The sequence below is a fragment of the Cibotium barometz genome, chromosome 17 (genome assembly GCF_041138505.1).
Source record: "Cibotium barometz isolate CiBa-2024 chromosome 17, ASM4113850v1, whole genome shotgun sequence".
In the NCBI taxonomy this organism is placed as follows: domain Eukaryota; kingdom Viridiplantae; phylum Streptophyta; class Polypodiopsida; order Cyatheales; family Cibotiaceae; genus Cibotium; species Cibotium barometz.
The window spans coordinates 24,595,646-24,620,474 of record NC_141062.1 but is presented as its reverse complement, the minus strand read 5'-3'; the positions used below and the strand labels follow the sequence as shown (position 1 = coordinate 24,620,474).

The 24,829-nt window shown below is 48.7% G+C and overlaps 1 protein-coding gene across 5 annotated transcripts in view; it reads left to right on the top strand.

Annotated features, from left to right (window-relative positions):
- The window catches only part of LOC147629811 (uncharacterized), a 162,894-nt gene that overhangs the window by 69,588 nt on the left and 68,477 nt on the right, over nt 1-24,829 (top strand). For all 5 annotated transcript variants that reach the window (XM_086811338.1, XM_086811335.1, XM_086811340.1 and 2 more), the window contains 2 exons: nt 20,271-20,347; nt 21,325-21,434. In XM_086811338.1, the coding sequence (XP_086667464.1) occupies nt 20,271-20,347; nt 21,325-21,434 (187 nt within the window). The remainder of the gene's footprint in view (nt 1-20,270; nt 20,348-21,324; nt 21,435-24,829) is intronic.

Sequence of the window (24,829 nt, the reverse complement as noted above, 5' to 3'; positions counted from 1 at the left end):
GGCTGCAAAACGCTCCTCGAAGCCGAGGCCCACTCCTCTGGATCGCTGCTCCGTAAAGATCCACCTGATGCTGGGGGTCCAGGGGCCGCTAAGCGAAGGAGTGCGGCTGAGCATCCTGGAAACAAGAAACTCCTTCCACGGCTCATCGCCTGGCAGGAGACCACGAACTACCAACTTGCCAAGCAAAGCTCGGCTTTGGCAAATAGGATCTACAATGCCCAGGCCGCCTCTCTCCCTCGGCTGAGTGATCACAGCCCATGCCACCTTGGCCCTGGCGGGTCGCCCGTCGCCTCCGGACCAAAGAAAGTTCCTGATGAGCCTCTGCACCTGGCCAATGCACGCCTGAGAGAAGGCCCAGCAAGAAGTGATGTACCACATGGTAGCGAGCAGAACCTGGTTGGCCACAACTACTCGGCCAGCCAGAGATAAACGAGCGGTACTCCAATACAGAAGCTTCTTCCGAATGCTCAGAAGAAGGGGGGCTATCTGCTGCTCCGGAGATATATCAATGCCCACATAGCATCCCAAATAACGCACTGTAGTGCCGGGGGGCAGCCATTGAAAACCATCAACTGGCCTCCAAGTCGGGGGGGGCATAGAACTGACCCACAGCCCACACGACTTGTGCCAGTTGATCAAAGCGCCCGAAGCTCTGCAAAACCTGTCCATGGCTGAGGCGAAGCGGCGGAGGTTCTCCTCACCTCCCTGAAGATAGACAGCAGTGTCATCCGCAAACTCCGAGTCTAGGAGCTCCTCCGAGGTGCGGATGGGAAGCTGGAGGCCCCTCAAACCTGTATCCTGTGCCGTCAAGAAGGTGCTCATGGCCTCCGCCACAAAAAGAAAAAGAAAGGGCGCCAAGGGGCACCCCTGCCGCACGGAGCGCGAGAGCTGGAATCTCTCTCCGCACACGCCCTGTATCAGCACCTGGCTATGAGCCGAAGTGTAGAGTGCAGAGACCCCACGGATCCACTGAGGGGGGAAGCCCATCCTCTCCATAGTGCCTTCCAGGAAGGCCCAGTCCACCCGATCATATGCCTTCTCGAAGTCGAGAAGGAGCACCGCCAGATCCTCCTGCCGAAATCTAGCCAAAGCCGTAGCCTCCCAGAAAGAGAAAATGTTATCCAGAATGCTCCTATCCTGGATGAAGCCTGTCTGCGTGGAGTGGATGATGTCCGGAAGGTGAGGCTGAAGCCGCCTGCTGATCGCCTTAGCTAGGACCTTGTAGGCCGTGCCTAGCAAGGTGATCGGTCTCCACTGTCTAATCTCCAGTCTATCTCCTCCCTCTTTGGGGATCAAGTGAATCAACCCCTCTGTCATGCTGTCCGGCATGAATCCCGTCTCCATAATCTCCTGGAGTGCCAATCTGAAGCCCCTATGAAGGAGGCCCCAGTACCTCTGGAAGAAAGCCACTGAGAGACCGTCCTCTCCTGGGCATTTGCCCCGAGGTAATGCCTGAAGAGCCTCCTCCAGTTCCATATCCGAGAAGGGGGAGAGAAGGGAGTGCTGCAAATGGGCCGGCACAACCGGTCTCGTGAAGCTCCAGACTGCCTCCCTAGCCTCTCTCACCCTGTCGTCTGCTGGCTCAGCAGAGAGAAGATCCCTGTAAAAATCTGTGGCTATCGCCCGAACCCTGGGTGGATCCACCACAACCTGGCCATCAGCCTGGCGAAGCCGCCTGAGACCCTCACGTCTGAAGCGAGGCCCAGTCGCCTCAAAGAAATCCCGAGTCACTCTGTCTCCAGCCTGAGTCCAAAAAGAAGCCCGAGCATGGAATCGGAACTCCACCCGCCTCTCCTCGATGGATCTGATCTCAGTGCGAGCTGTCTCCATCTGCTCTGAGATCCAAGGGCTCAGGGGATCTCTCTCCTGGAGTCTCTGGAGGGACGCTAGACTCCTCCGAAGGCTCCTCTCCTGCTCTCTGAAGGCCTCCAGACGGTCCAAGGCAGCCAGTCTGAGCATCCGACTGATCTCCTGCAAGCCACTGGCAAGATCACTGGCTGCCGATCCTCTCCTGAACTGCAGCTCCTGCCAGACCTGCTCAACTCTGATCGCGATCTCAGGCTCCTCTATGAGACAATCTGGAATCCGGACGCTCTGGCCCCGCTCTCCTCTCGTAGGGTCCTCAATCTGGAGAAGCACTGGAAAGTGGTCTGAAAACGAGGAGCCTGCAAGTATGCCCACAGTGCCACCTCTATCACAAGCCCACTCATCAATGTAGAACCTATCGATGCGGGAGAGGTTAACTCCTGTGGCCCGTCTATCCGAGCGCGAGAAAGATAGACTCCCCTGCAACCGGCCAAACTCCGGGAGAGTCCACGGATCCTGGCCTCTCACCTGTAGCACAAGCTCCTCCCAGGCAGCGAGCTCTGGCCCATGAATGGTCTCCTGGCTGCCCCCCATCCTGTCCTCTGCATCCTCCAGCATGTTGCAATCCCCTCCTAGGCACCAGTGGTCTGCCAAGGGGAGGGACTGCCTAATGGCGCTCTCCCCCCTCCTCTCCTGAGCCCCGCTGCCGCTGGAGAGACCGTCTTCCTCGCCGTCAAAATATGCCGCCCCAGCCGAACTGTATACTGGAAAAAGGTAATCTCTGTGGCCTCAAGGGATGCATAAGGATCATGCCACTCGTACTCCCCGGGGTCCCACTGTAGCCGGGCCAAAGGGCGCGCTGCATATGCCCATATGCGCCAATCCGGGAGCACATCTGCAGGGTCGGGGTCAATATGCCACTTCCGAGAAGCGGCGGCCACTACCCGAATCCTCGGAAAGGTGCACTCTGCAACCAAAGGCGACTCCATCTCCACTCTCTGGAGTCTGTCCTCATCCTGAATCTCATAGTAGAGGCAACCGCCATCCTCAGTGCAAGCTCTGACTGCAATCAGGATCTCCAACTGTGTAAAGGCTCCCATCCACCGTGGGGCCACTGGCTCAAGAGGCGTGAACCACTCTTCTGTGAGTGCCTCCTGAATATCATCCCTCATAATCAATCCCCCTCTGAAGTGACTCAGCCTCTCCACCTGGATCTCCTCTGGGAGACTGCAGAAGGTCTGCCAGTCTCCAAAACTACGAGCTGGGCCTGCCGCCGCTAGAGGTCCCTAGGCTAGACGAGGCCGAGAACCCAGCATATGACCCTGCTCCGTGCGAACCGCTGGGTTCCAGATGAGCGGCTGTCTGGCCCGCTCCTCAACACAAGAAGGAGGACGCTGAGAGAGCCCAGGTCTCAGCAGCTCCCAAGCTCTCAGGATACTCAAAGCAAATCTGTCCTCCCATCCTCTACTGAGGCCTGTCCTCCTCATCTCTATGAAGATCCAGCGAATCTCTGGTGCCCAAGTACCCCCTGCTGGGGGCGCTCGAGCCTGCAGCCGCTGCAAGAGGAGCTCTTTCCAAGGCTCAGCGCCTGGAAGCAACCCCCGAACAATAAGCTTCCCCAATAAGGCTCTACTCTGATCGACTGGATCTATAATGCCCAAACCTCCCTGAGCCAACGGAAGTGTAATAACTGCCCATGCAACCTTTGCCCGAGCTGGCTGACCGTCCCGCCCAGACCACAGAAAGTTCCTGATCAGCCTCTGTACCTGGCTGATGCAAGAGCTCGAGAAAATCTAGCAAGACGTAATGTACCACATGGTCGCTAACAGCACCTGATTTGCCACCACCACCCTTCCGGCCAAGGATAGTCGAGCTGTACTCCAATACAAAAGCTTCTTCCGAATGCTCAGAAGAAGCGGGGCAATCTGCTGCTTAGGTGACAAATCTAGGCCAATCTGGCATCCCAAATACCGCACTGCTGTGCCTGGAGGAATCCATCTAAAACAGGGGTCCGGGCTCCATGCCGGAGTGGGAGCAGGGACACCCCTGAGACGGACTGATCTGGTCAGCTCAAAACTCGGCCCCCGTTCTCCTGCAATCAGCACCTGGCTGCGAGCTGTGGAATACAGAGCCGCCACCCCTCTGATCCATCCTGGCTCAAAGCCCAGGCGAAGCATAGTGCCCTCTAAGAAACCCCAATCAACTCTATCATATGCCTTCTCAAAATCGAGAAGCATCACGACCAAGTCCTCGCCAAGAAATCTAGCTCGGGCCGTCGCCTCCCAGAAAGTAAAGATGTTGTCAAGGATACTGCGCTCCTTGACAAATCCTGTCTGAGTAGCATGAATCAACTCCCCCAGGAAGGGCTGGATCCTCAAACTCAAGGCCTTTGCCAAGACCTTGTAGACAGTATTGAGGATCGTAATAGGCCTCCAATGCCGAATATCATCTGATACTCCCGCCCCCTTGGGGATAAGATAGATCAAGCCCTCTGAAAAGCTCTGCGGCATCACCCCAGTGTCCAAAACGTGCTGAAAGCCCCTGCGGAGGCCTGGCCCCAAAAGGTCCCAATAGCGCATAGAAAAGGCCGGCGTTAGTCCGTCCTCCCCTGGGCAACTATGTCGCGGCAGGACCCTCAAGGCCTCGGCAAGCTCAATCTCTGACAGAGGCGCACCTAGAACTGTACGCATCTGGTCTGTGACCCTCCTCTGCACATGGGCCCACATAGTCTGTCTGCATACATCTCGATCCTCAGTGGCTGGCTCTGCTGAAAGCAGGTCTCTATAAAATGCAGTGGCAATGGCTCTAATCTCCCCAAGCTCAGTAGCTATCGATCCATCCGGTCTACCAAGCTGGCGGACTCCTGCTCGCGCATGACGGGGTCCAGTGATCTCAAAAAACTCTCCAGTCACTCTATCACCAAGCTGCGTCCACTGAGAGGCCTGGCGACGATAGTAAAAATCGTGTCTCTGCTCCTCTACCTCTCTAACCTCCTGGCGTGCCTGGCGCAGCTGGGACGCCACCCACTCACATGTAGGCTGCTGCTCCTGAAGGCGCTGTAGCGAAGCGAGGCTGCGTCTCAGCCGATGCTCCCGCTCGCGAATCTCTCCCAGCCGTGTCAAAGCTGCAGCATGAAGAAAAGAGCTAAGATCGGTGAGTCCCTGAGCACACTGGCCCGCTGTGCATCCTGGTCAGAGCACTGACTATCATGCCAGATCCTCTCAATGTCCTCAGCGAGACTGGGATCTGTAAGTATCCTCTCTGGGATCCTCAACTGCAAGCTGGGCTCCCGTGTCCCCTCCTCCAATGTCAATATAACTGGCGCATGATCTGAAAATGAGGTGCCAGCGAGAATGCCGACGGAGCCCCCACGCTCCCCTAACCAGTCGCCCACATAAAAGCGATCAATCCGTGATAAATTAGTCCCTCCCTGCCGGCGATCCGACCGAGAGAAACTAAGATTGTCCTGAGACCGGGAGAAAGCCCCATGCTGCCATGCATCAGTGATCCTCAGTGACATGCATAACCGATCCCAAGCTGCAAGCTCCGTGCCGTGCACTGTAACATGACTGCCTCCCACCCTATCTGCCGGGTCCTCAAGCATGTTGAAGTCTCCCCCGACACACCAATGTGCGGCCTATGGCAATGCATCCGTAACCTGGGTCCAGAACTCTGCTCTGGCACTAGCATGATTGGGCGCATAGACGTTGAGCACGCCCAATAGCTCATCATGCATCCTCAGAATGATATACTGTGCTCTACCAGGCACAATGATCCCTCGATCCACAATGGCCTGCCGCCATACATCTGCAATGACCATGCATACTCCTCCCTGTCCACCCAAAGGACCAAACCCTGCAGACCAAAAAGTGTCCCATCTACCAGGCATCACCGAACCATATCTCCGGATCCTGCTCCCACCCAAGTGGTGCTCCTGCATCATCAAAATATCAATGCTGCCACCAACCAGGCATCTCTGAAGCTCCTGCCTCAAGCAACCACGATAGCGTATAAAGTGTGCACCGCCAAGGCCCTGTACATTCCATGAGATGATCCTCATGGATGTCCTGCTGAGGTGGATGTTGTCTCAGCCGTGCGGCGGGCCTTCGCAAGCGGCTTGGATGGAGAGTAGTCCCCATCCGAGCGGCTGCGAATCTGCCCACCCGGTGTACTGCAAGAATCCCAGATCAGGCGCCAGTGGCTGTGGCCCATGGTGACTGCCTCCTGCTCTGACAGAGAAACCTCGTGTATACACACATATCCAGGGTCGCGTGCTAAGTCGGCCACTATGCGTACGACCAAATGCCGAATCCCTGAGGTATCCACACCCCCGGGATCCAAGAAAAAATGAGCCAACTCCCAAAGTCGGCCTATCACATCTGTCACCTCCAGATCGCTCATGTGATGAGAAAACTCAACTGCCTGAGTCTTCAAAGTGCTGAGAGCGAGCTCTAGAGTCCACTCCCGGTCGCAAGGGCCGCATAGAGGGAAAGAGAAGGCCACCGCTGAGTCTAGTGCCTCCTCTCCGCGGGCCGGAGGTATCACTACATGAACTCGGATGGGTGCTGGCTCATGGGGGCCCTCTGCTTCAAAAAGCCGTGTGAAAGTATAATCAAAAGCCTCCGAGCGCTGTCTAATGCCAAGGCGACTCCGCCGACTGCGGATAGATGAAATCCGTGAAGCCCTAATCGGCATAGGTCTCCTCTGTGATGCTCGAGCGAGATCAGTGCTCAGCGCTCTCCGGACTGCAGGTGAATGTCACATGGATGGGAGCCAGATTCGTGCCATCCGTGTGTGATCAATACTGCATCACATGGATGGGAACCAGTTTTGTGGCACCCGTGTGTGACTTACTTCGTCCTGTATGGACGGGAGCCTGTTGGTGCCACCCGTCTATGGCCAGGATGGCGTCTTACCTATGGGATTATCACTCCATAGGAAGACGAGGACATATATTCATATTTTTGTCGCGCCAGTTTTGTGCCTGACAGGAACTTTTTGTACAAGTTTCATGAAAGAGAGATTTCGTCCATTACATGTGCACATGCATTTATGACTGCATGCATAAACTTGTTTTCGCATGATTTGTTTGTGTGTGTTTGCCTGTTTTGCCGTGCCAGTACACTGGATGGGGACGCCCTCAGTGTACCGTGGGAGTGCTGCTTGCTGACACATTGGTGTGGCTTGTGAACAGGTGGTAAGCATCACCATTTTGGCCCTTTTAAAATGTAAAATCCATAAGCTATGGTTAAATTTAATGTTTATAAGCTAATGTGTTCACACATTTAAAATTTGTGGTAGACATTTTCTTTGGATGGTGCCCATAAGTGTTGAATAAGTATTAAGGCTTTATAAGTGTTTAAAAAAAGGTTTTGCATGGAATTTTAGAATATTTCTCCCAGGTGGGTGGTGGCCAGCTACTTTCTCTCCATCGCCTGCTTTACCTCTGCTGTACCCGCCTGTTTTGTACCCGCCTCCCACCTGCTGCCTGTGCGTTGTACGATTGCTGTACCTTCTGCCCGTGTGCTGTACGACTGTTGTACCTGTTGCCAGTGTGCTGTACGATTGCTGTACCTACTTGTACCTGTTGCCCGTGTGCTGTACGACTGCTGTACCTGCCTGGACCTGCTGCGTGTGTGTTGTACGATTGTTGTACCTACATGTACCTATTGTCCGTGTGCTGTACGACTGCCGTACCTGCCTGTACCTGTTGCCCGTGTGGTGTACCTATTGTTGTACCTACACACGTGTGCTGTATCTGCTGTTTGCAGATTGCATTTGTACATGTTGTACCAGATCTGTACCTATTGTACCAGATTTGTATCTGCTGTACTAAATTGTATCACGTTATACTTGCTGTACCAGCATGTACCAGATGGTACTTGCTGTACCAGATTGTACATACTGTACTAGATTGTACCATGTTGTACTTGAACTGCACCAGGCCTGTACTTACTATATTAGGACCTGTACTACTTGCAGTGCTAGGTGGATCTGATTGCACGGTGAAAAGAATGCAACTCCATTGACTCTTGCTGCAAGCTATACCAGGTGCCTCACGTTTCTTATTTGTGTAAACTTAAAATTTGCTAAATTAAGTTCAAAGAATTCTTTAAGTTTTGTGCAAAGCAGGAACAAAGCGTGTTTATGCTAACCATACTCAAGAAGCTTTCTTGGTTTGATTAGTTTTTCCTCTAAGTGGTAGTGCTAACGGCGTCCTTAGAATTTCTGAGAGCCAGTGAAGGTTAGAAACACTAGGGAATCCGGGAGCAAAGCTTATCTGGGAGAACCAGGCAAAGTTCTCTCCGCGGTGTACTCCTTTGCCTGTGCTAGTACAGGCGTGCCTGTTGGTGCACGGTCCCGGAAGACCAGTGAAAGGCAGGTGTGCACCTAGTGAAGGTGGGAGTGTGCTTGTGACTTGGGAGTTCTTCGACTGTCCAGACTTCATCGACAAGTACCCTATTGTTTGAATTGTATTCACTCCATGTGAGAAGAAATCTGGCATATTGGCCCGTGACACTCGTACATATAAATACTCCAAGAAATACAAATGTATTGAGCGGGGGGTTGGCCCTTTCTGGCCCCAGTGCTGGTGTCAAGTGTTATTGGTCATTTTTAGTTTTAATGTTGCTAATAATGTCCATTGTAGGTATTAGTTAAGTGATCTAAAAATGTGTATTTTGTCTTCCGATTTGTAGGCCTCCTGTAGTAGGGAGCGGTTACACTTTAGATGTACAATCATGATAAGTGGTATACTACTAACTCCACGCAGTGGAGATGGTGGGGTGTGTAGTACATCATACATGGGGCATGGACCGAGGACTCACTTTTTTTTTGTGGAATCATAAGTATATTAGATTTACAAGATGACTATCCAAAGTAGATAGTCCCAAAGTACATCAACTGAAGATGTCAATATAAGACAAATATACATCATGATCTATTTGGTCAACCTGCATGCAATCGAAGAAAGATTGATGCAGGGAGTACCGAAAAAAAGAAAATGCAGAAAAAACCGCATCACCGAAAACTCCATGGTTGCGAACTTTCCATAGTGTCCATAAAGCCCAGTAGCGCACCCATGAGAAGAAAAGAGAGAACTCTGGTCTAGGCAAATGAAGACCAAATAGCCAGAAAAACTTTCCAAATATCATATTTGGAAATCTAGCCTGCAGAAGCTGCATGGACCGAGGACTCACACATCTGCTGTGCCCTGGTGTAGCCTCTGGACTCTCTCCTCCATAGCTCTGTGGTATTGTGCCTGGATCTGGGGAGACTACGCTTGATGGAGTAGCGGTGGTCTGCGTCTGGGTAGTCGCGATCTCCTGGCAGCTCTGATCTCCGAGGCTTTTTGTAGGGTGAGCCCTCGTTGGGAGGTAGATGATACAGGGAGAGGGGGATGTGGCTCGCTGATAGGCCTGAAGAAACTGGTGATCTGTGGCTGAGAGAGAGAGAGAGAGAGAATGAAATGATATATTAACGTCTCTAAGAGGCCATAATGGCCTAAGAGACCAAAACTGAGAGTACATATGAAGTTGGTGTCTCATCAAAGAGAACAACTAAATGAAACTAAAAAGTACAATAAACTGATTGTCTTACAGTTATAAGAACTGTAAGCAAGACTCCTAGATGATACTGAGTAGAAAATATTGGAAAATGTATATCAAGTAGATCCATGTATGCTGATCAGTTGAAGTGCTACCCTCTCCTAAGATCAAATATCTCCGCCATGGGGCTGTCTAGAATGGGGAGGTCGTAGAAGCGAGGTAGGTGCCTTCGATGCCGAGTAATAATGGCTCTGATCTGGCGATGGTGAGGATGCTGTGGTCGGGATCCTGGTGGGCGTGGCCGACGAGCACGACATAAGATGACTGCTCTATCAGTGGTGACTCCCTGGGAGCGTGGCCGGTGCCCTGATGGCCCAATGGAGGAGGTATCAGGAGGTGGTGGGCTGGGTTGTTGGTGCTGGTGCTGGTGTCTAAGAAATGTGTCAGGATCCTCTATCTAGGTACATCATGGCTCGGTCTCCTGTTCGTCAGGAGGGTCTCTCTGTGTCTCCTGAGCTCAACTAGAAACATTCCCAGGCATCTCTGATCCTCAAACTCCATGACCCTGCGTAATGGCCCAAAACCCTCTTGGAAGAGGCAGTGATATCTCCCTCAGATCTCATAATAGACTGTACATCGGCAAATGTAGAGAGAGAAATGAAATGAAATGAAATGTTATATTAACGTCTTCAAAAGGCCATAATGACCTATGAGACCAAAAGTTACATCATGGTGGATCTGATACAATGTCTGGATAAAAAAACCCAAAAAATGAAAAATAAAGATGATACTACTGGCACCTAGAAAATGAAACTGGAACTGGAAGGTAAACAGAAACCCTTATAGGGTGTGAATATAGTGAGGAGGGGGTACGCTATGGAGGTGAGTGGAATATAGTGAGGGGATACAAAATCATGTGGGACGGAGGGGTACACTATGGAGGTGCCTCCATCTCATAATATGTGCCGCATCGGACGCTGGCGGATCTCCTCAATATCCTCTGTGGTAAGCACCCTGACTGGGTGTCCCGCATGCCTCGCAAGAATAATCCGAATCCGCCGCTGCAACCTGCGTTTATGCTGGGATGCCCTCCTCCATAGTCGTGGGCGTCTGGACCACCCAAGCTCAATCGCACGATCAATCAGTGTACCTCTGGTGTGGGCAGTATCCATGTCCTGCTGCTGCTGTGGTCCATCTGGCGCAGTGATGGCTGGACTAAAGAAGTCTGTAATGTGCCTCTGAGTCTGGCTCTCTGTGCGCCTAAGCAGGCTATCTCTATGTCTCCGCAGCTCAAGCAAGAACAATCCCAAACACCTCTGGTCCTGGTCCTGGTACCCCATGACTCTGGAAAGTGGTCCAAAACCCTCTCTGAATAAACAGTGGAAACGACCACGAGTACAATGGCATATATAATGCAGCTCTGTCTCTGGCTCCTCATGGCATACTCGGCATATCCTGGCCTCAACTGGTATACCTCTATATCGGCCAATCTCAATCTCAAGCTGGTGTGAGGATGTGCGAATCTGACCCAATAGCACATCGTACTGCATGAGACAAGTGTACATCCATGTAACTGGGTCTGATCACAAAACCACCTGCTGTGAGCTGAAGAAAATGCTCTCTGTAGAAAGCCATCTTCGTGCCCAGCTCCTCAGTCGGCTGTATCCATGTCCTCCTAATGTCCAGCTGAACTAAATCCTGACGGATGAGTCTGGTAATCTCTGTCCGTGTGAGAGTGAGAGAGGATGCCTCCAGAGAATACTGGAAGGGAGGCAATCTGTCCATGCTAAAACCATGTGTCTGGAACCAAGATGTCATTTGTCCATACCAACAAGCCGTGTCTCCCTGTAAAGCTAACTGTCGGGAGGACTCCAGGGCGAGGCGTGCATATTTGTCTTGGGGGAGATCCCACAAGCCATGTATGTAGGAGACTGATCTCGTAAGAGCCTCAATCACCAGAGGGGCAGCCGCCAGCTCTGCTCGAATAATCTCATGAGGTACCACGGCCTTGGCTCTAATAATCCTAGCAATCATAGATACCAAAGGCCTCTCCATACCTCTCCACCCGCCTGCGCTGTGATGGCCCACTGAAGGTCCCCATATCTGCACTCCATAAAGCATAGCTGATGTCACTAGAGTGTCAAAAAGCCAAAGTTTCGTTCGAGGTTCCTGAAACTGAACCTGCGAACACATCCTCTCCAAACCACCCAGGGCTGCATGTGCTCTAGTCAATCTAGTCTCTGCTGCTCTCCTCATTGAAAACACTGGCCCACTGAATACTACCCCAAGATATGTATATGCATCTGTATACTCCACAATCTCCTGCCCATATGTAAATGTGGAAGCTGATCGCCTAACCCACTGTGGCGTGGTGTTAAACACCATAACCTTGGTTTTGCCAAGGTTGACAGACAATCCACTATCATGTGCAAACTCATGTAAAGCATCCAGATGACGCTGCATACCCTCAGGGGAGTCAGAGATCAACACAATATCATCAGCATATAACAATAGTGGGATCCATGTACCTGCTAGCTGGGCTTCTCTGTCCCCCAATCTCTCAATGTAGTCAGAAGCCTCATCCACATACATACCAAACAATGAAGGAGATAACGGGCAACCTTGCTTCACTCCTATAGTGGAGTGAACCAAAGTAGAGACCCCCTCTGGGGTGCGTACCTATCCTGCAACTGATCTATATAAAGCCATAATCCCCCATATGAGCTTTGTGGGTACCCCCATCTCCTGTAATCACCTCATCAATCTGGCTCTGGGCACTGTATCAAATGCTTTGCGGAAGTCCACAAAGCTACAATAAATCCGTCGCCCATGCGACCTGCCCTCCTCAATAATGGCCCGCAGAGTCAAGATGTGGTCAAGAGTAGAGAAACCTCTCCTGAACCCTGCCTGTCTCTCTGCTCGAATGCCCTCTCTCTCTGCCCATCTACTCAACTGCTGCTCAAGAATGGATGCATACAATCGTGCTAGTGTGTGACCAATCATAATAGTGCGATAATTCCTTGGCTCCATAGGGTCCCCTGACTTGAAGATAGGCACGATGGTGGACCTACTCCAAGTCTCGGGTAAGCCTTCGCACATAGCACGATTGAACATCACTACTAGAAGCTCTGCCAGCCCTTATCTTTAATCTCTTAATAAGAGGTGGTTCACACTTAATGTGTTCACACCAAGGCTTAATAACCTTTCACACTTTAAGACTCCGATTATTCCAACAAATTCTGAGGCATATGCTGTCCTATATCCTGCTGTCCGGAATTTTCAGCATGTCGATAAGTCACACGATGATGATATATACCTCTGGGCTTCCAACACTTTGTTTATGTGTAGTAGACAGGGGCTGACCTGAACTTTCAGCAAAGATAACATCCTTGCTAGTAAGCACCTTGTGAGTAGCAGCAAGGTCATGTAACTTGTATCCCTCACTCTCACTACTATAGTGCAAAACGATACATTTCATAGCTGTATCACTAGCTTTGATCTCTTCTCTTGAGGTACATGTGAAATAACCAAACACACAAAAATAGTCCACTCTTGGCTTCTTATTGTACCAAGCTTCATATGGTGTTATTGAGTTCAAGGCTTTTGTAGGGCACGTGTTATGCAGATGCTGCACATAAGATTTTGTCAAGCCAAAATTTGTGGGGCAAATCTTGACCTTTGACCATGCATCTAGTTGTTTCCATCAAAGATCCATTCTTGCGCTCGGAACACCATTTTGTTGAGGTGTGTATGGTACCATACACTAATGCTTGACCCCTTTTTATGCAAAAAATCCTTGAATGCTTTCAACATGTATTCACCTTCTCTATCTTTGCGAAGAGTATGAATTTTGCACCTTGTCTCATTCTTGACCAAAGCTACATAACGCTGAAAATGCATGAATACCACCTCAGACTTTTCCTTCATGAGAAACGCCCATGTAAACTTGGCGTAGTCAAAATATAGGTGTCCAGCCAAAGACCATTAACATCACTATGAATGAGCTGTAATTTGTTATTAGTTCTCATTGAACCATCTCTTGGGAATGGCTTTCTATGCATTTTGCCAAGAATGCAACCTTCACAAACATGATCATCTGGGATCTCTATATGAGGCATACATTCCACCATATTATGCTTTTGCAAAAGCATCAAACTTTTGAAATTTGCATGCCCAAACCTGGCATGCCATAATTCAGCTGCCTTCACGTGACTTCATTTACATCTAATGCAACTGATACAAACCTATACAAACCATTGTAAAATGAACCTGATGCAATTGATATGTTTGTTTTTCATAGGTATCCAACCTATGCAAACCATTGTAAATGAACCTGTGGACACAATTTGGAACTCTTTCTTAGGATCCTTGATGAGACATTTCTGCTCCACATGCATATCCTGCTTGGCAATAGAAGACATGACACAAAGTTCTTCTTTATGCTTGGCACAAACAACACATCATTCATGTAACTGTGCTTCCCGTTGCCAATACCAAAGGTACCTTGCCTATACCTTTGACAAGGTTTGTTAAGTGATCTGCACAAGAGACACTCCGATGATGTGAAACAGATTGCATAGAGCTGAAAACATCACTCCTAGATGTTATGTGACGCGTAGCACCACTGTCTATGTACCGAATAGGAGAACTCTTCTCAGAAGCACTGAGAGATACATCGATAGATACAAAAGCATCATTATTGACCTCTTTCATGGCCACAAACACCCAATAATCATTCACAAGGTTGGCTGAATTTTATTGTTTACCCTCGGATGCATAAGCCACATTACTTCATTCCTTGCCAGAATCCTTCTTCTTGCCTTTCTCTTAAAAATAAAAATAAAAGATCCTTGTATTAGTTATCAAGAAAACAACCAAAATGGCTATATACAAACTCGTCCTCAAATGGGAAACGAGAGTCAAGACTCAAGATGCATAAAAAGGGAGGATGCTCTTCTCCTCCGGCTTGCCGCTCTAGGAGGAGAAGGCTATCTGATACAATGGAGGGAGGGGGAAACAACCACACAGGTGGTCTGTAACGCCAAGTGGGCTCGCCATGTCTGTCAGTAGTGAAAAAGGACCTTGATGCCAGCCCCTTAGGAAGGCCTCTCAGCGCTTCTGCATGTGGTCTAAGCCACTGTGAAGCTGTCCCCACTAACCATGGGAATGATATCGAGACAGATGCTCTAGATGGACTCTGCGGGCGGGGTGAGGGTGCCTTCGATGGCTTCATTGCATCAAGCTCTCTATATGTGCCATGCAACAATGCTGCTGTAAATCTCCTATCTTTGGCAAGAACCTGGTGACCAGCAAGACTAGTGGATGGAGCTGGGACTGGCATTGTAGAAATGTTAAGGTGAGAGACTTGAAGGTCTAGCTCCCCACCTTCCTCATACGGCGTGACAACCACGGCCTCAGTGGCCCAGGCAATTGTGCCCCACGTAACAATACGAGCGGGGGCTCGATCCATAGTGAAAACGAGCAGGATCCTGTGCTGAACCTGCTGAGCCTTTGGGCAATCCCAAAGGCAATGACCCTGAGACTCCTGAGGATTGCCACATCTTGGACATAATGCTGGTCTACCCCCAATGGCCAACCATGTGCCAACTGCCAAGCTCCTATGTGCCAGTTGCCACATGAGAGAGTGTGGTAGGAGGCCTTGGGACCGCGAAATGTCTTGTTGTTGCTAGGGTGCCCTCTACCTGTGGCATGTGAATCTTGCGACTTAGTTGAATGTAAGCAAAAAAGGGGACGCTAGGCATCTCCTCATTGTCCTCTGGATCCTACCATGTCCACTCTCCCGGGTCTCACTAGAGACTCGTGGGAGGCTGGCCCTCCCAAATCCATAACCGCGAGTGTCTCTCTCTAGCCACCTTGGCCGGTGGAGGGTTGATGTGCCATAAAAACCTATCATCCTCACCCTCTCTAAGGTGCATCACCTGAAGTCCTCAAAGGGAGTCTTTGCTCTCTCCAATCTGCCATGAAGCCCGATAGAAAAAGTGAGTAAGGTGAAGCTGTCATCCGTGCCATGAACTGCCATGCAAATGCAAAGGCATCAAGGAGGGGAAGGTGGGACGCAGCTGGCAAGGAGGTGGTGAAGGAGGGGAGGAGGGGGAGGCATCAGGGCAGTAGGTGGGGGGGTTGCACATGGTAGGGGGGGGGGGAGGGGGGGGGGGGGGGGAGAGAGCATTGGCGACGGTAGGTGCATAAATGGGGGGAGCTCCGGCTTGTGACCGAGAGAGATCAATTTTAACGTCTATGAAAGGCCAAAAAGTGGCTATCTTCTTGTCTTTTCTTTTAAGCAATCCTTTTTCTTGAGATATGCAACTCGTGCCTCGTTCCTTGTTTGATTCATGTTATTCGTGTGTCCCATGCTTGTTTTGCACTTTCTTTAAAGGTGAATTTGGGCATGTTCTTGGATTCACATGGGTGTGCCCTGCACACTGACGTGTGTGGGACCTGTTCGACATTGCCCGACTACCCCTTGCCATAACACTGGCGACACATGGAAACTTGTCCCTAGACAAGGGCTCACAAAAAGCTTGGTGTCTTGCCTTAGGGTACATCCTGCGTGCCTAAGCCATCATTGTGCTCAACAATGCAAAAAGCACATTGCACTATTGCAAACACAATTACTAGAGCACGTATCCCAACACTATACTGTGTCTGCAAGTATGTAGACCTGTAGCAAGAATGTAGCACTGTACTCTATCAAAGTGGTATATGTGATGACTTGCTTTGATGGTATTTGTCTTTTTGTTGTTGCAGAGGAAATCCTGTGGATATTGGAGTCACGTATGTAGCACCATGTCCTGTCTGTAGTCTCCCTTCACCACAAGGTGTTGTAGCAGCACTTACCGCCGCGTGTGCCAACTCCGGCCTGTGCAACGCCCTATGTTGCCACAGCCACCATAGCAGCACCTTGTTCTACCATTGCCGCTGGTTACGCCTCCCACAACCACCACAACAGCACCAACTTTAGACGAGGACCTCCCGTGTAGCGATGTTGCTCCGGTTAGTGCAGCGCCTGCGCTGCCCATTGCTGCAACCTGTGCAGCATTGCCGCCTACATGCTACTGCCGCTTGCTGCCGGATCCTGTTGTCGCTTCTAGGCTTGTTGCCTGTCACGCCGCCTGCTGACTTGCCTTGTGCACAACGCAACATTGCTCTGCGGCGCTTGCTGTTTCTGCTGCCTTGTGCGTTGCCTGTCACAGCACCGCTTGCACCGCATTGCCCTACTGTGTTGTTTATGTGTAGCACCGCTTGCTACACAATATCGCCTTGGCCTTAGTTACGTTAGTTGCTTGCTAGCCACCTTTCATAGCACCGCCTTGACTAGCTTGGTCATAGCTTTGCCTTCGCTGAGTCAAATGGTCAACTAGCGAGTGAATGCTTCACTGGCAGAGGTCGTCAACAACCAACTCTTCAACACCAAATGTTTTTAAAACAAGAGCAATGGAGAGATTGAATAGCACACACACAGCAGACAGGGAGTTGAGTTGGCAGTGGAAGAAGCTCTTACGTAACTGAGTGAGAATAATCATTAGCCAAAAGTAAAGAAAGCTTGTGGTTTATGAAACCCTAACCCTTGCTTCTAAATAGAAAGCTTAATAGAGAGCTTTGATGGAGAGCTCTCCATGAAAGCTCTATATTGGCACTTCTATGTAGAAGCTAGGGTTAGGGCAAGGCAAAGAGAGAGGTGAAAGAGAAAGGAAAGAGAGGGGAAGGAAGAGAAAAGCTCATCATGAAAGCTTGAGAGTAAAGAAGAAAGGGATAAAGCTTTCCATGAAAGCTTGAGAGCGTAGGAGAGGGAGAGAATAGCACATACCTTGGAAGAGGACGAGGTTTGATGGAGGGAGAGATTGAAGGGATAGAAATGACTTGGGTGGGAGAAAGAGGTACTGTAATCAATCGACTGTCGTCCTAGCCATGTGCCTCTTTGGGAGGTAGGTAGAAACGTGGCAGTGAAGATTTAGGCGGGAGTACTTTTTTGCAAGTCGCTGCTGAGCAGCGAATTTTGTTGCTAGTTTCGCTGCTTAGCAGTAAAATTTTACTGCTGAAAACGTTGCATAGCAGCAAAACCCTGGGCTACTTTCTACCTGGCAGTTCTAGATAACATATGTCTTTTTATGCTAATATATATTTACTTGTGGTTTGATTGTAGATGTTTGACAGTGATCAAGGGTTGGATGTTGGTTCCGAAGCATAGTTGAGAGAAAAGATATGATTTATGTGTGATCGATGGAAGGGCCAATATATATAACAATGTTATATAACAATTGATCATGTCCGTACATATGGGCTTTATGAGGCATTGGCACAACCAAGTGCGGATGATGACATGCAGGAGAACCATAGGAGAGTGTTACCCAATATGCTAGACCATTCCATGACATTGGGTAGATTGCGAAAGGTGGCAAGGCTTCATAGGGAAAGCATGGTTGAGAATCATCTTCTCCATCCAATGAATGAGGTGTCTCCACCATTGCCAGATGAGGAGGAAGAGGATCTCATCATGGAAGACATGGTGAATGATTTCTTTGAATGGGAGGTCATAGATAATAGAGAGCAAGCTCCGATGTCACAAAATAAAGGCCCAAAAGGGGTCCAAGTAATGTGTTCCATGTGTCCCTATAAATATGGCTAAAAGTGGCTATAAGATTTAAAAACCATCAAACTGAGGCCCAGTGTGCCTAGCCCTAATAAAGCCTAACTCCTACATACATGTCCATTACAAAATGTATATATCTCCCACAGCTATCAGTAGACTTTTCATCATGAAGCTCCATAGTGAGTAGCTGGAACCATCAAGCTGATCTTTTGTCGTGAACCCACCATACCCAGAACGCAAGAGTCTTGGAAAGTATATTTAAAGGGGTCCAAGTAATGTGTTCCATGTGTCCCTATAAATATGGCTAAAAGTGGCTATAAGATTTAAAAACCATCAAACTGAGGCCCAGTGTGCCTAGCCCTAATAAAGCCTAACTCCTACATACATGTCCATTACAAAATGTATATATCTCCCACAGCTATCAGTAGACTTTTCATCATGAAGCTCCATAGTGAGTAGCTGGAACCATCAAGCTGATCTTTTGTCGTGAACCCACCATACCCAGAACGCAAGAGTCTTGGAAAGTATATTTATATTATGATATTTGGTTCTTTTTTATAGGAGAGGCCCCCCTTTACAAAGTGTGTGTAAATGCTGCCACAACATGCCACATGTCAAGGCATGATGCCAAGTGTCCCTAAGAGGTGTCACCTATACACATCATTGCTTTCATAAGATCCTTCTAAGAGGTTGTTCCCACACACAAAGGAACCCACACACTAGCGGCTGTTCACACACACTAGAACCGCTTTATATTAACATAAGCTTACAGACAGTAGAGTGCAAGTTTGCACAACCACCTAGCACTTGTTTATTCCCACATTAATCACTATTAATATTTAACACTTCTCTCCTACTCCTGGAAAGTGAAAAGTCTTTCTTGGGGTGCATGCTGTAAGAGTAATCCAACCTCTCTCAGCGCCACATCTAGGTGAGAGTGTCCCATATCTCCCCTATCTGCGTGCCATTTGCAGTGTCTTGAATCGAACTCTCGGGGATGCAGGCACTCTGCTGTGGCTTAGGCTGCCAAGGGGTCCTCAAGGTGAAGGAGGACAAGGGCATGGACAGATAACATGGTGCCTGCAATGATGCCTATCATACCTCCCCTGTTTGCATGCCCCACTCATCCACATAAAATCTTTCAATGCGCAAGAGGTTTGGTCTGTGCATCCTCCTATTTGATCTCAAAAAATGGAGGCTCTTGGGGGCGTTCAAACTGTGGTAGGTGCCAGGGATCTTGTCCTCTCATAGTGAGAATCAACTCCTCTCGGGCTGAGTACTCAGCCTCTGAGACAGTGTCCGATCCTCCTCCTTTCCTGTCCACAGGGTCCTCTAGAATGTTGAACTACCCTCCCATGCACCAAAAATCTGCCTGAGGGAGCTCTTGCCGCATGTGTTTCTAGAAACCCATCCACCATGATGCCCTGTTGCAGGCATAAATATTGAGGAAGCCCACCCAGTCCTCCCCAATCCTGAGCTGAGCTGTCCCCTGAACCATGGAGATGGAGATGGAGGAGGAAGACGCACATACAGGAGGGCTGGAGCGGCATAGTGGCAGGCAGACTGCCCTGGGGAGGAAAGAAGAGCAGAGGAGGAGGGTGGAAGCGGAAAGCAAAGGGGAGGCGGAGGCGACGTGGGGATGGCGCTAACGAGGGTCGGAGGGGAGGCGACGGCGATGGGGAGGACAGAGAGGGGAGAGGGTACGCAGGTCGCTAATGGGGAAGCTTTGAGTGTGATCTTCCTTGGCCGAAAGATGTCCCAAAATTGCTTCCAGAAATATCCTAGGAAACGGGTTTAGATGCCTTGGGAGGCCCAATGGTCTGCTGCCGCCAGGGTGCCATCTATTTCATGCATGTGAATCTTGCAACCTATCCTCTTGTAATGGAAGAAAGGGGTGGTCAGGCTCTCACTGAAGGGGTCGTGCTACTCCCACTCGTGTGGTCCCATTGAACACGTGTCAATGGAGGGCTTTTCTAAAGTCAAAGCCGCCAAGGCCTGTTGCATGCCACCTTGGCCTCATTACCCTATTCCATGGGCATGCTCATGGTAAGCGGTATCAGTGAAAGATTTTTCATCATGTGAAATGTGCCTTTTGTTTAATGAGCAAAGACTAGACACTTGTTATCTAATAAGCCTGCTGTAGCATGTATGGTGGCTTCATAAGCATGGATAGGTGTCCCATCCTGTCTAACCTTTCAGCATTACAAAACAATGGGTTATTACCATGATCTTTTAGTCCTTGAGTGAAGCTCAAGATGATCGTGTTTTTTGCTATTAACAATATGTACGTCTGCTGATTTTAACAGGTCAAGGGCGAAATCCATGCTCTATTGATCCAACAACAATCTTGCTACTCACGGATGGCACTGAGCTAACCTCCCTGGTATCAAAGCTACTTTCTTTTTCTCTCTTCCATTTTCAACATGGCAGGAAATTTGGACATTCTAAATGATCAAGGATTAAATGATGCTTGCACTTAAAATTAACTTGTAGTAACACGGGCTAGAAGCTCCTATGGATTGCTAATGGTGTACTGAAAGGATTAAGAGCCAGGAGGTAGGCCATCCAACTCACCAACCAGCTAAAGAGCTACAGATTTATAGCTCACTGTCAAGGAGATGAGTTTGCTGTAAACATGCTTTTATACCACATTACCTATAACCATTTCATCCTGGGGACAGGCTACCAAGTCTGATCTTTAAAGTAACGACCTTGCAAAGGGCTCTTCATTGACGTGCACGATAATTCCAGAGAAAATCTGTGATCCATAAAGTATCATGTTTCATAAATCCAGCACGTGTAAATAAAGGCACATGATCGGCCATCTTAAGAAAAGTTTTTTTAAGAATCCTCTTGCATCCAGATGAGCAGCTGCAAGCTTGGATGCATTGAACAAACCAAAATACATGGTCCTGGGATGAATCAGTGGTCTATGTCACATAATCTAAACCTAACAAACTGACATCAACATCACTTTCTAGTGTATCTTAAAAGATTAGGTCTGACCTATGCTAACCTTAGGAACCAGTAAGTTAGGTGCTGACCCTTGTTCTCTGTCGTTTGATTTGGACATTCATTTTGGCCATCAGATTTCAAGTGCACATAATTCCCACATAGCATCGTCTTACATGATTCAGATTGACCACCCTCGATATCTTCTTTCTTCCCAGGTTTAGAGCCCTTCCTCATTCATAGCAGACATCCTACTTGCATCCCTTGCTTTAATACACTAGGTTCTTGCAAGATTAACAAAGCTTGTATTTTAGTTGTAATGTAAAATGCATACTGCTGCTTTTAATATTATACATCAGAAACATACTACATCAATGCTGTAACAAAGCTCTTTTTTCGCTGGTGTAGTCTGGGGTGCTTCCGAATGTATCAATTTTGAGCTCACCAGCTCCAGTTGGGGCTGAACTGGTCATGCAGCCATTCAGATGGGATCAAAGAGTTTTTGCAATTGCTCTAAGGTACATGGCATGCTAATGAGAGAGAAGAGTTATGCAAATAGATACCTTGCACATACCATTGAATCTGTAATGGTGCCATGATTTTTTGTATGCACTAATAATTGGCTTTGCTTTGTTGACTTCTACACCATTCACAGTTGGTCCATGTAACTAGCCTTTTGTTGCTCTACATAGCTAGTTTCTTTTAGTACATAGATGTACTTGCTGCTGCATGCCACTGATCTCATAGCTGTAGTAACTTAGACCCTTGCCGAGCACTGCCTCAAATAGAGGCATGGGATCTGTGAGATCACGTCAGCTCTATGGATAGCCACCTGATATTACTTTATGGTTGGACTCGGGAGAATTTTTTGAGACCTTTACAGGGAGGGACATCATCTTCTACACCGAGACACATCAGATCTCTGCACCATATATAGAGTGTTACGAAGGACAAGGAGGCCCGATATATGTGGATGCATGTATGCTTGCCAGGGAATTTGTTGGTACAGATAGGGGTATGCTACTTTTCCCCAGATACATCCAGCTATGCCTAGAGTTCTCTAATGGATAGGCAGTCACCATACTTGAGACTGTATGCAGATACTATGGAGTTTTCCACGCTGGGGGACATCCTTCTACTAGGGGACTTCAATGCATGGACTAGGAGCAGTCAGGTCCGGTTCTTTGATATTGATAGGGACTCCATCATCTTGCATGCTTGGATCTAGGGGACATAATTTCAGAGGACATCACATGACTCTGGTCTTACAACCTTCTTTGGTAAATCCTTTGACTGAGAGGATTGTACAGATGATAACACTCTTGCTCTTGTTAGCATTCATGGTTCTAGGAGCATGTGCAAGGAGAGGAATTGAGGTTCAAGCCATGATGAGTTGGTGCACATACATAGAGAGAAAGAGAGAGTAAGAGGGAGATAGAGATAGAGATGTGATAGCAAACAAGAAAGAAAGTTATATTAACATTTTCAAAAGACCCAAAGGGTCTATGCGACCAAAATGATGTGTACATAGTGTCCATGAAATCTCGTCATGGATGAAATAAGAAAAATCAACAATAAACTAAAACTGAAAATTGAAATCTAAGATTTGGACAATCAATCAACCCTGTATGTCAGGCAAGTTCCATTGAGGATGTCCATCATGGGTGATATAGAGATGTTGATAGTCTGCTGTGAGGCTGCTTGATGGTGGGCCAAGATCTCCTGAATCCAGGGCTGATGAGCTGGGGGTGGTCGGGGTACGACCGGCAAGGGCGTCTAGCTTTCTGGAGCATGGCCAATCTGAATTGACTCACATGGGCCTGCTGCGAGGGGGCACTGTGGTATAGGCTCCCGTATCCACTGTGATGGGCTCTGGTGCCTCCTTATCCACCCTCTAGGCTGGAAACAACTGGTGATTGTAAGCTGAGAGGAGGGCTGTTGGGGGATCTCTGAGTAGCGACTCTGTGTCGGCTGAGCACCAGTAGGAAAAGTTCAAGGCACCTCTGATCTGGGTACTCCATGATCTGGGATAAGGGTCCAAAGCCCTCTTTGAATAGACAGTGAAATCTCCCTATGATCTCATAGTAGACTAGGCACTGGTAAACATAGTGCTCATCCGACTCAACCCCCGTCTGACAAAGTCTACATGTCCTGTCCTCTCTGGGTGTCCACTCAACTCTGCTAGTCTCTATCATCAGTCTATGGGATGATACGCTGAGCTGGCCAATGGCCATCCTCATGGCATGGTACATGAAGGCATCGAGACAACTTGGTCTCTGTATGAAATCATCTGCTGTGAATCTCAGGAAATGATCTCTGTAGTACTGTATCCTGGTAAGCAATGGGCCTACCGGTGTGATCCATGTGTTACGTGTGTATAGCCCCGATAGATCGTATCAGATCACTCGGTTCATGCCCTCATGTGTAACCTAATGTATTACTGAAATGGAGGGAGCTGGTCCATCTGTACTCCATGTGCCTGAAACGAGGTGAGTACTGTGCTACAACAAGATGAATGCTCTCCTCTGGCCGTTATCTGCTGTGACAACTGTAGTGGGAGTCGAAGTGGATCCATCTCCCTCACCCTCTGTATATAAGGGGCTGTCTGGAACAGGGCCTTCATAAACATAGGAGCCGCAACAAACTCTGCCTGGATGATCTGGTGGGGACAGATGGCTTGCTGCATATCATCCTTTATAGCATGATGTTTACATGTGCTCTCGACTGGTGCTTTGCTAGTTCTGCAGAAGAGAGCCGCTCTTATGTAGGACTTCCGCTCTTATGTAGGACTTCTTCAAGTGTACAGTAGCCGGACGTTCATTGTGCAATCACCATTGGATCTGTTTGTTGCAGACTATCTGATGCAGGTGATAGGTTGTGTGCTATTGTACAGGCAATACGTGGCTCTGATACAATTTAATGGAGACATGAAGAGCTATGGAGGCTTAGAGATAAACATGGCTATGGCATTTGATGAACATAGAAGTAAGATAGAGAGAGAGAGTTAGAGGGAGAAAGGCAATGCTTCAAAGAGAGAAATTTCACGACTCAATGATGTGACTTGTATTACTTCATTCAAGTACAATGCTTTTATAGGCTTAGAGCCTCTCTTGTATGACATCATCACTGAGGTCATTACAGGTATAATATCTAGATATTTTAGTGAACCACTCTTAGAGTGGGTTCACACACATATACACATGTAGAATACCAACACCTCCGCAACTAGTGGCTGAGGGTGACCAGGAGGTGTGTCCAGCTAAAAGCTTTTCTAAACCTCTGCATTGCTGCATATCATGTTTATGCTCATGAATGAGCAGCACATCACAGGGCCCTCCTGATCTAACTTCTGAATTCAAATGGATTATCTGCATCCAAGTGCACCATACATCAAGTGAAGGTTGAGAACCTCTGGAGTCTCTTTGGGCTTCTAGAAGTCTGCTATACTTCCTGTAGCAGTGGACATTTCCCTGCGTTTGTGCCTTCACTTCCTTTTCAAGTTTGTATCTTTTTTGTTTCAGTGGTGACAGAAGAAACGATACTTCAAATAGCTACGTTCTGGCTCCTGCAAGCCGCCTAAGAGCTGTGATCTCAGGACTGAATCAAAGGCCTGCTGAAACAAAGCAACAATAGATCCGCTGTCTACGAGACCTACCCTTCTCAATGATAGCTCTTAGGGTGAAGATATGGTCCAGTGATGAGTAGTTCCTCTCGAACTCTGCCTGAACAATGGTCTTCTATCGGTGTCTCTTTGCCAAGGAGCTAATCTCAGCCTCCAATACTGCACCACAGGTCTTGGCCAGGTTATGGCCATTCATGATAGTCTGGTAGTTATTGCGTTCCCTAGCGTCTCCTGCTTAAAGGATGGGGACAAGTGTGTTATTGGTCCATGAGGCCCTCACACAAAGCCCTA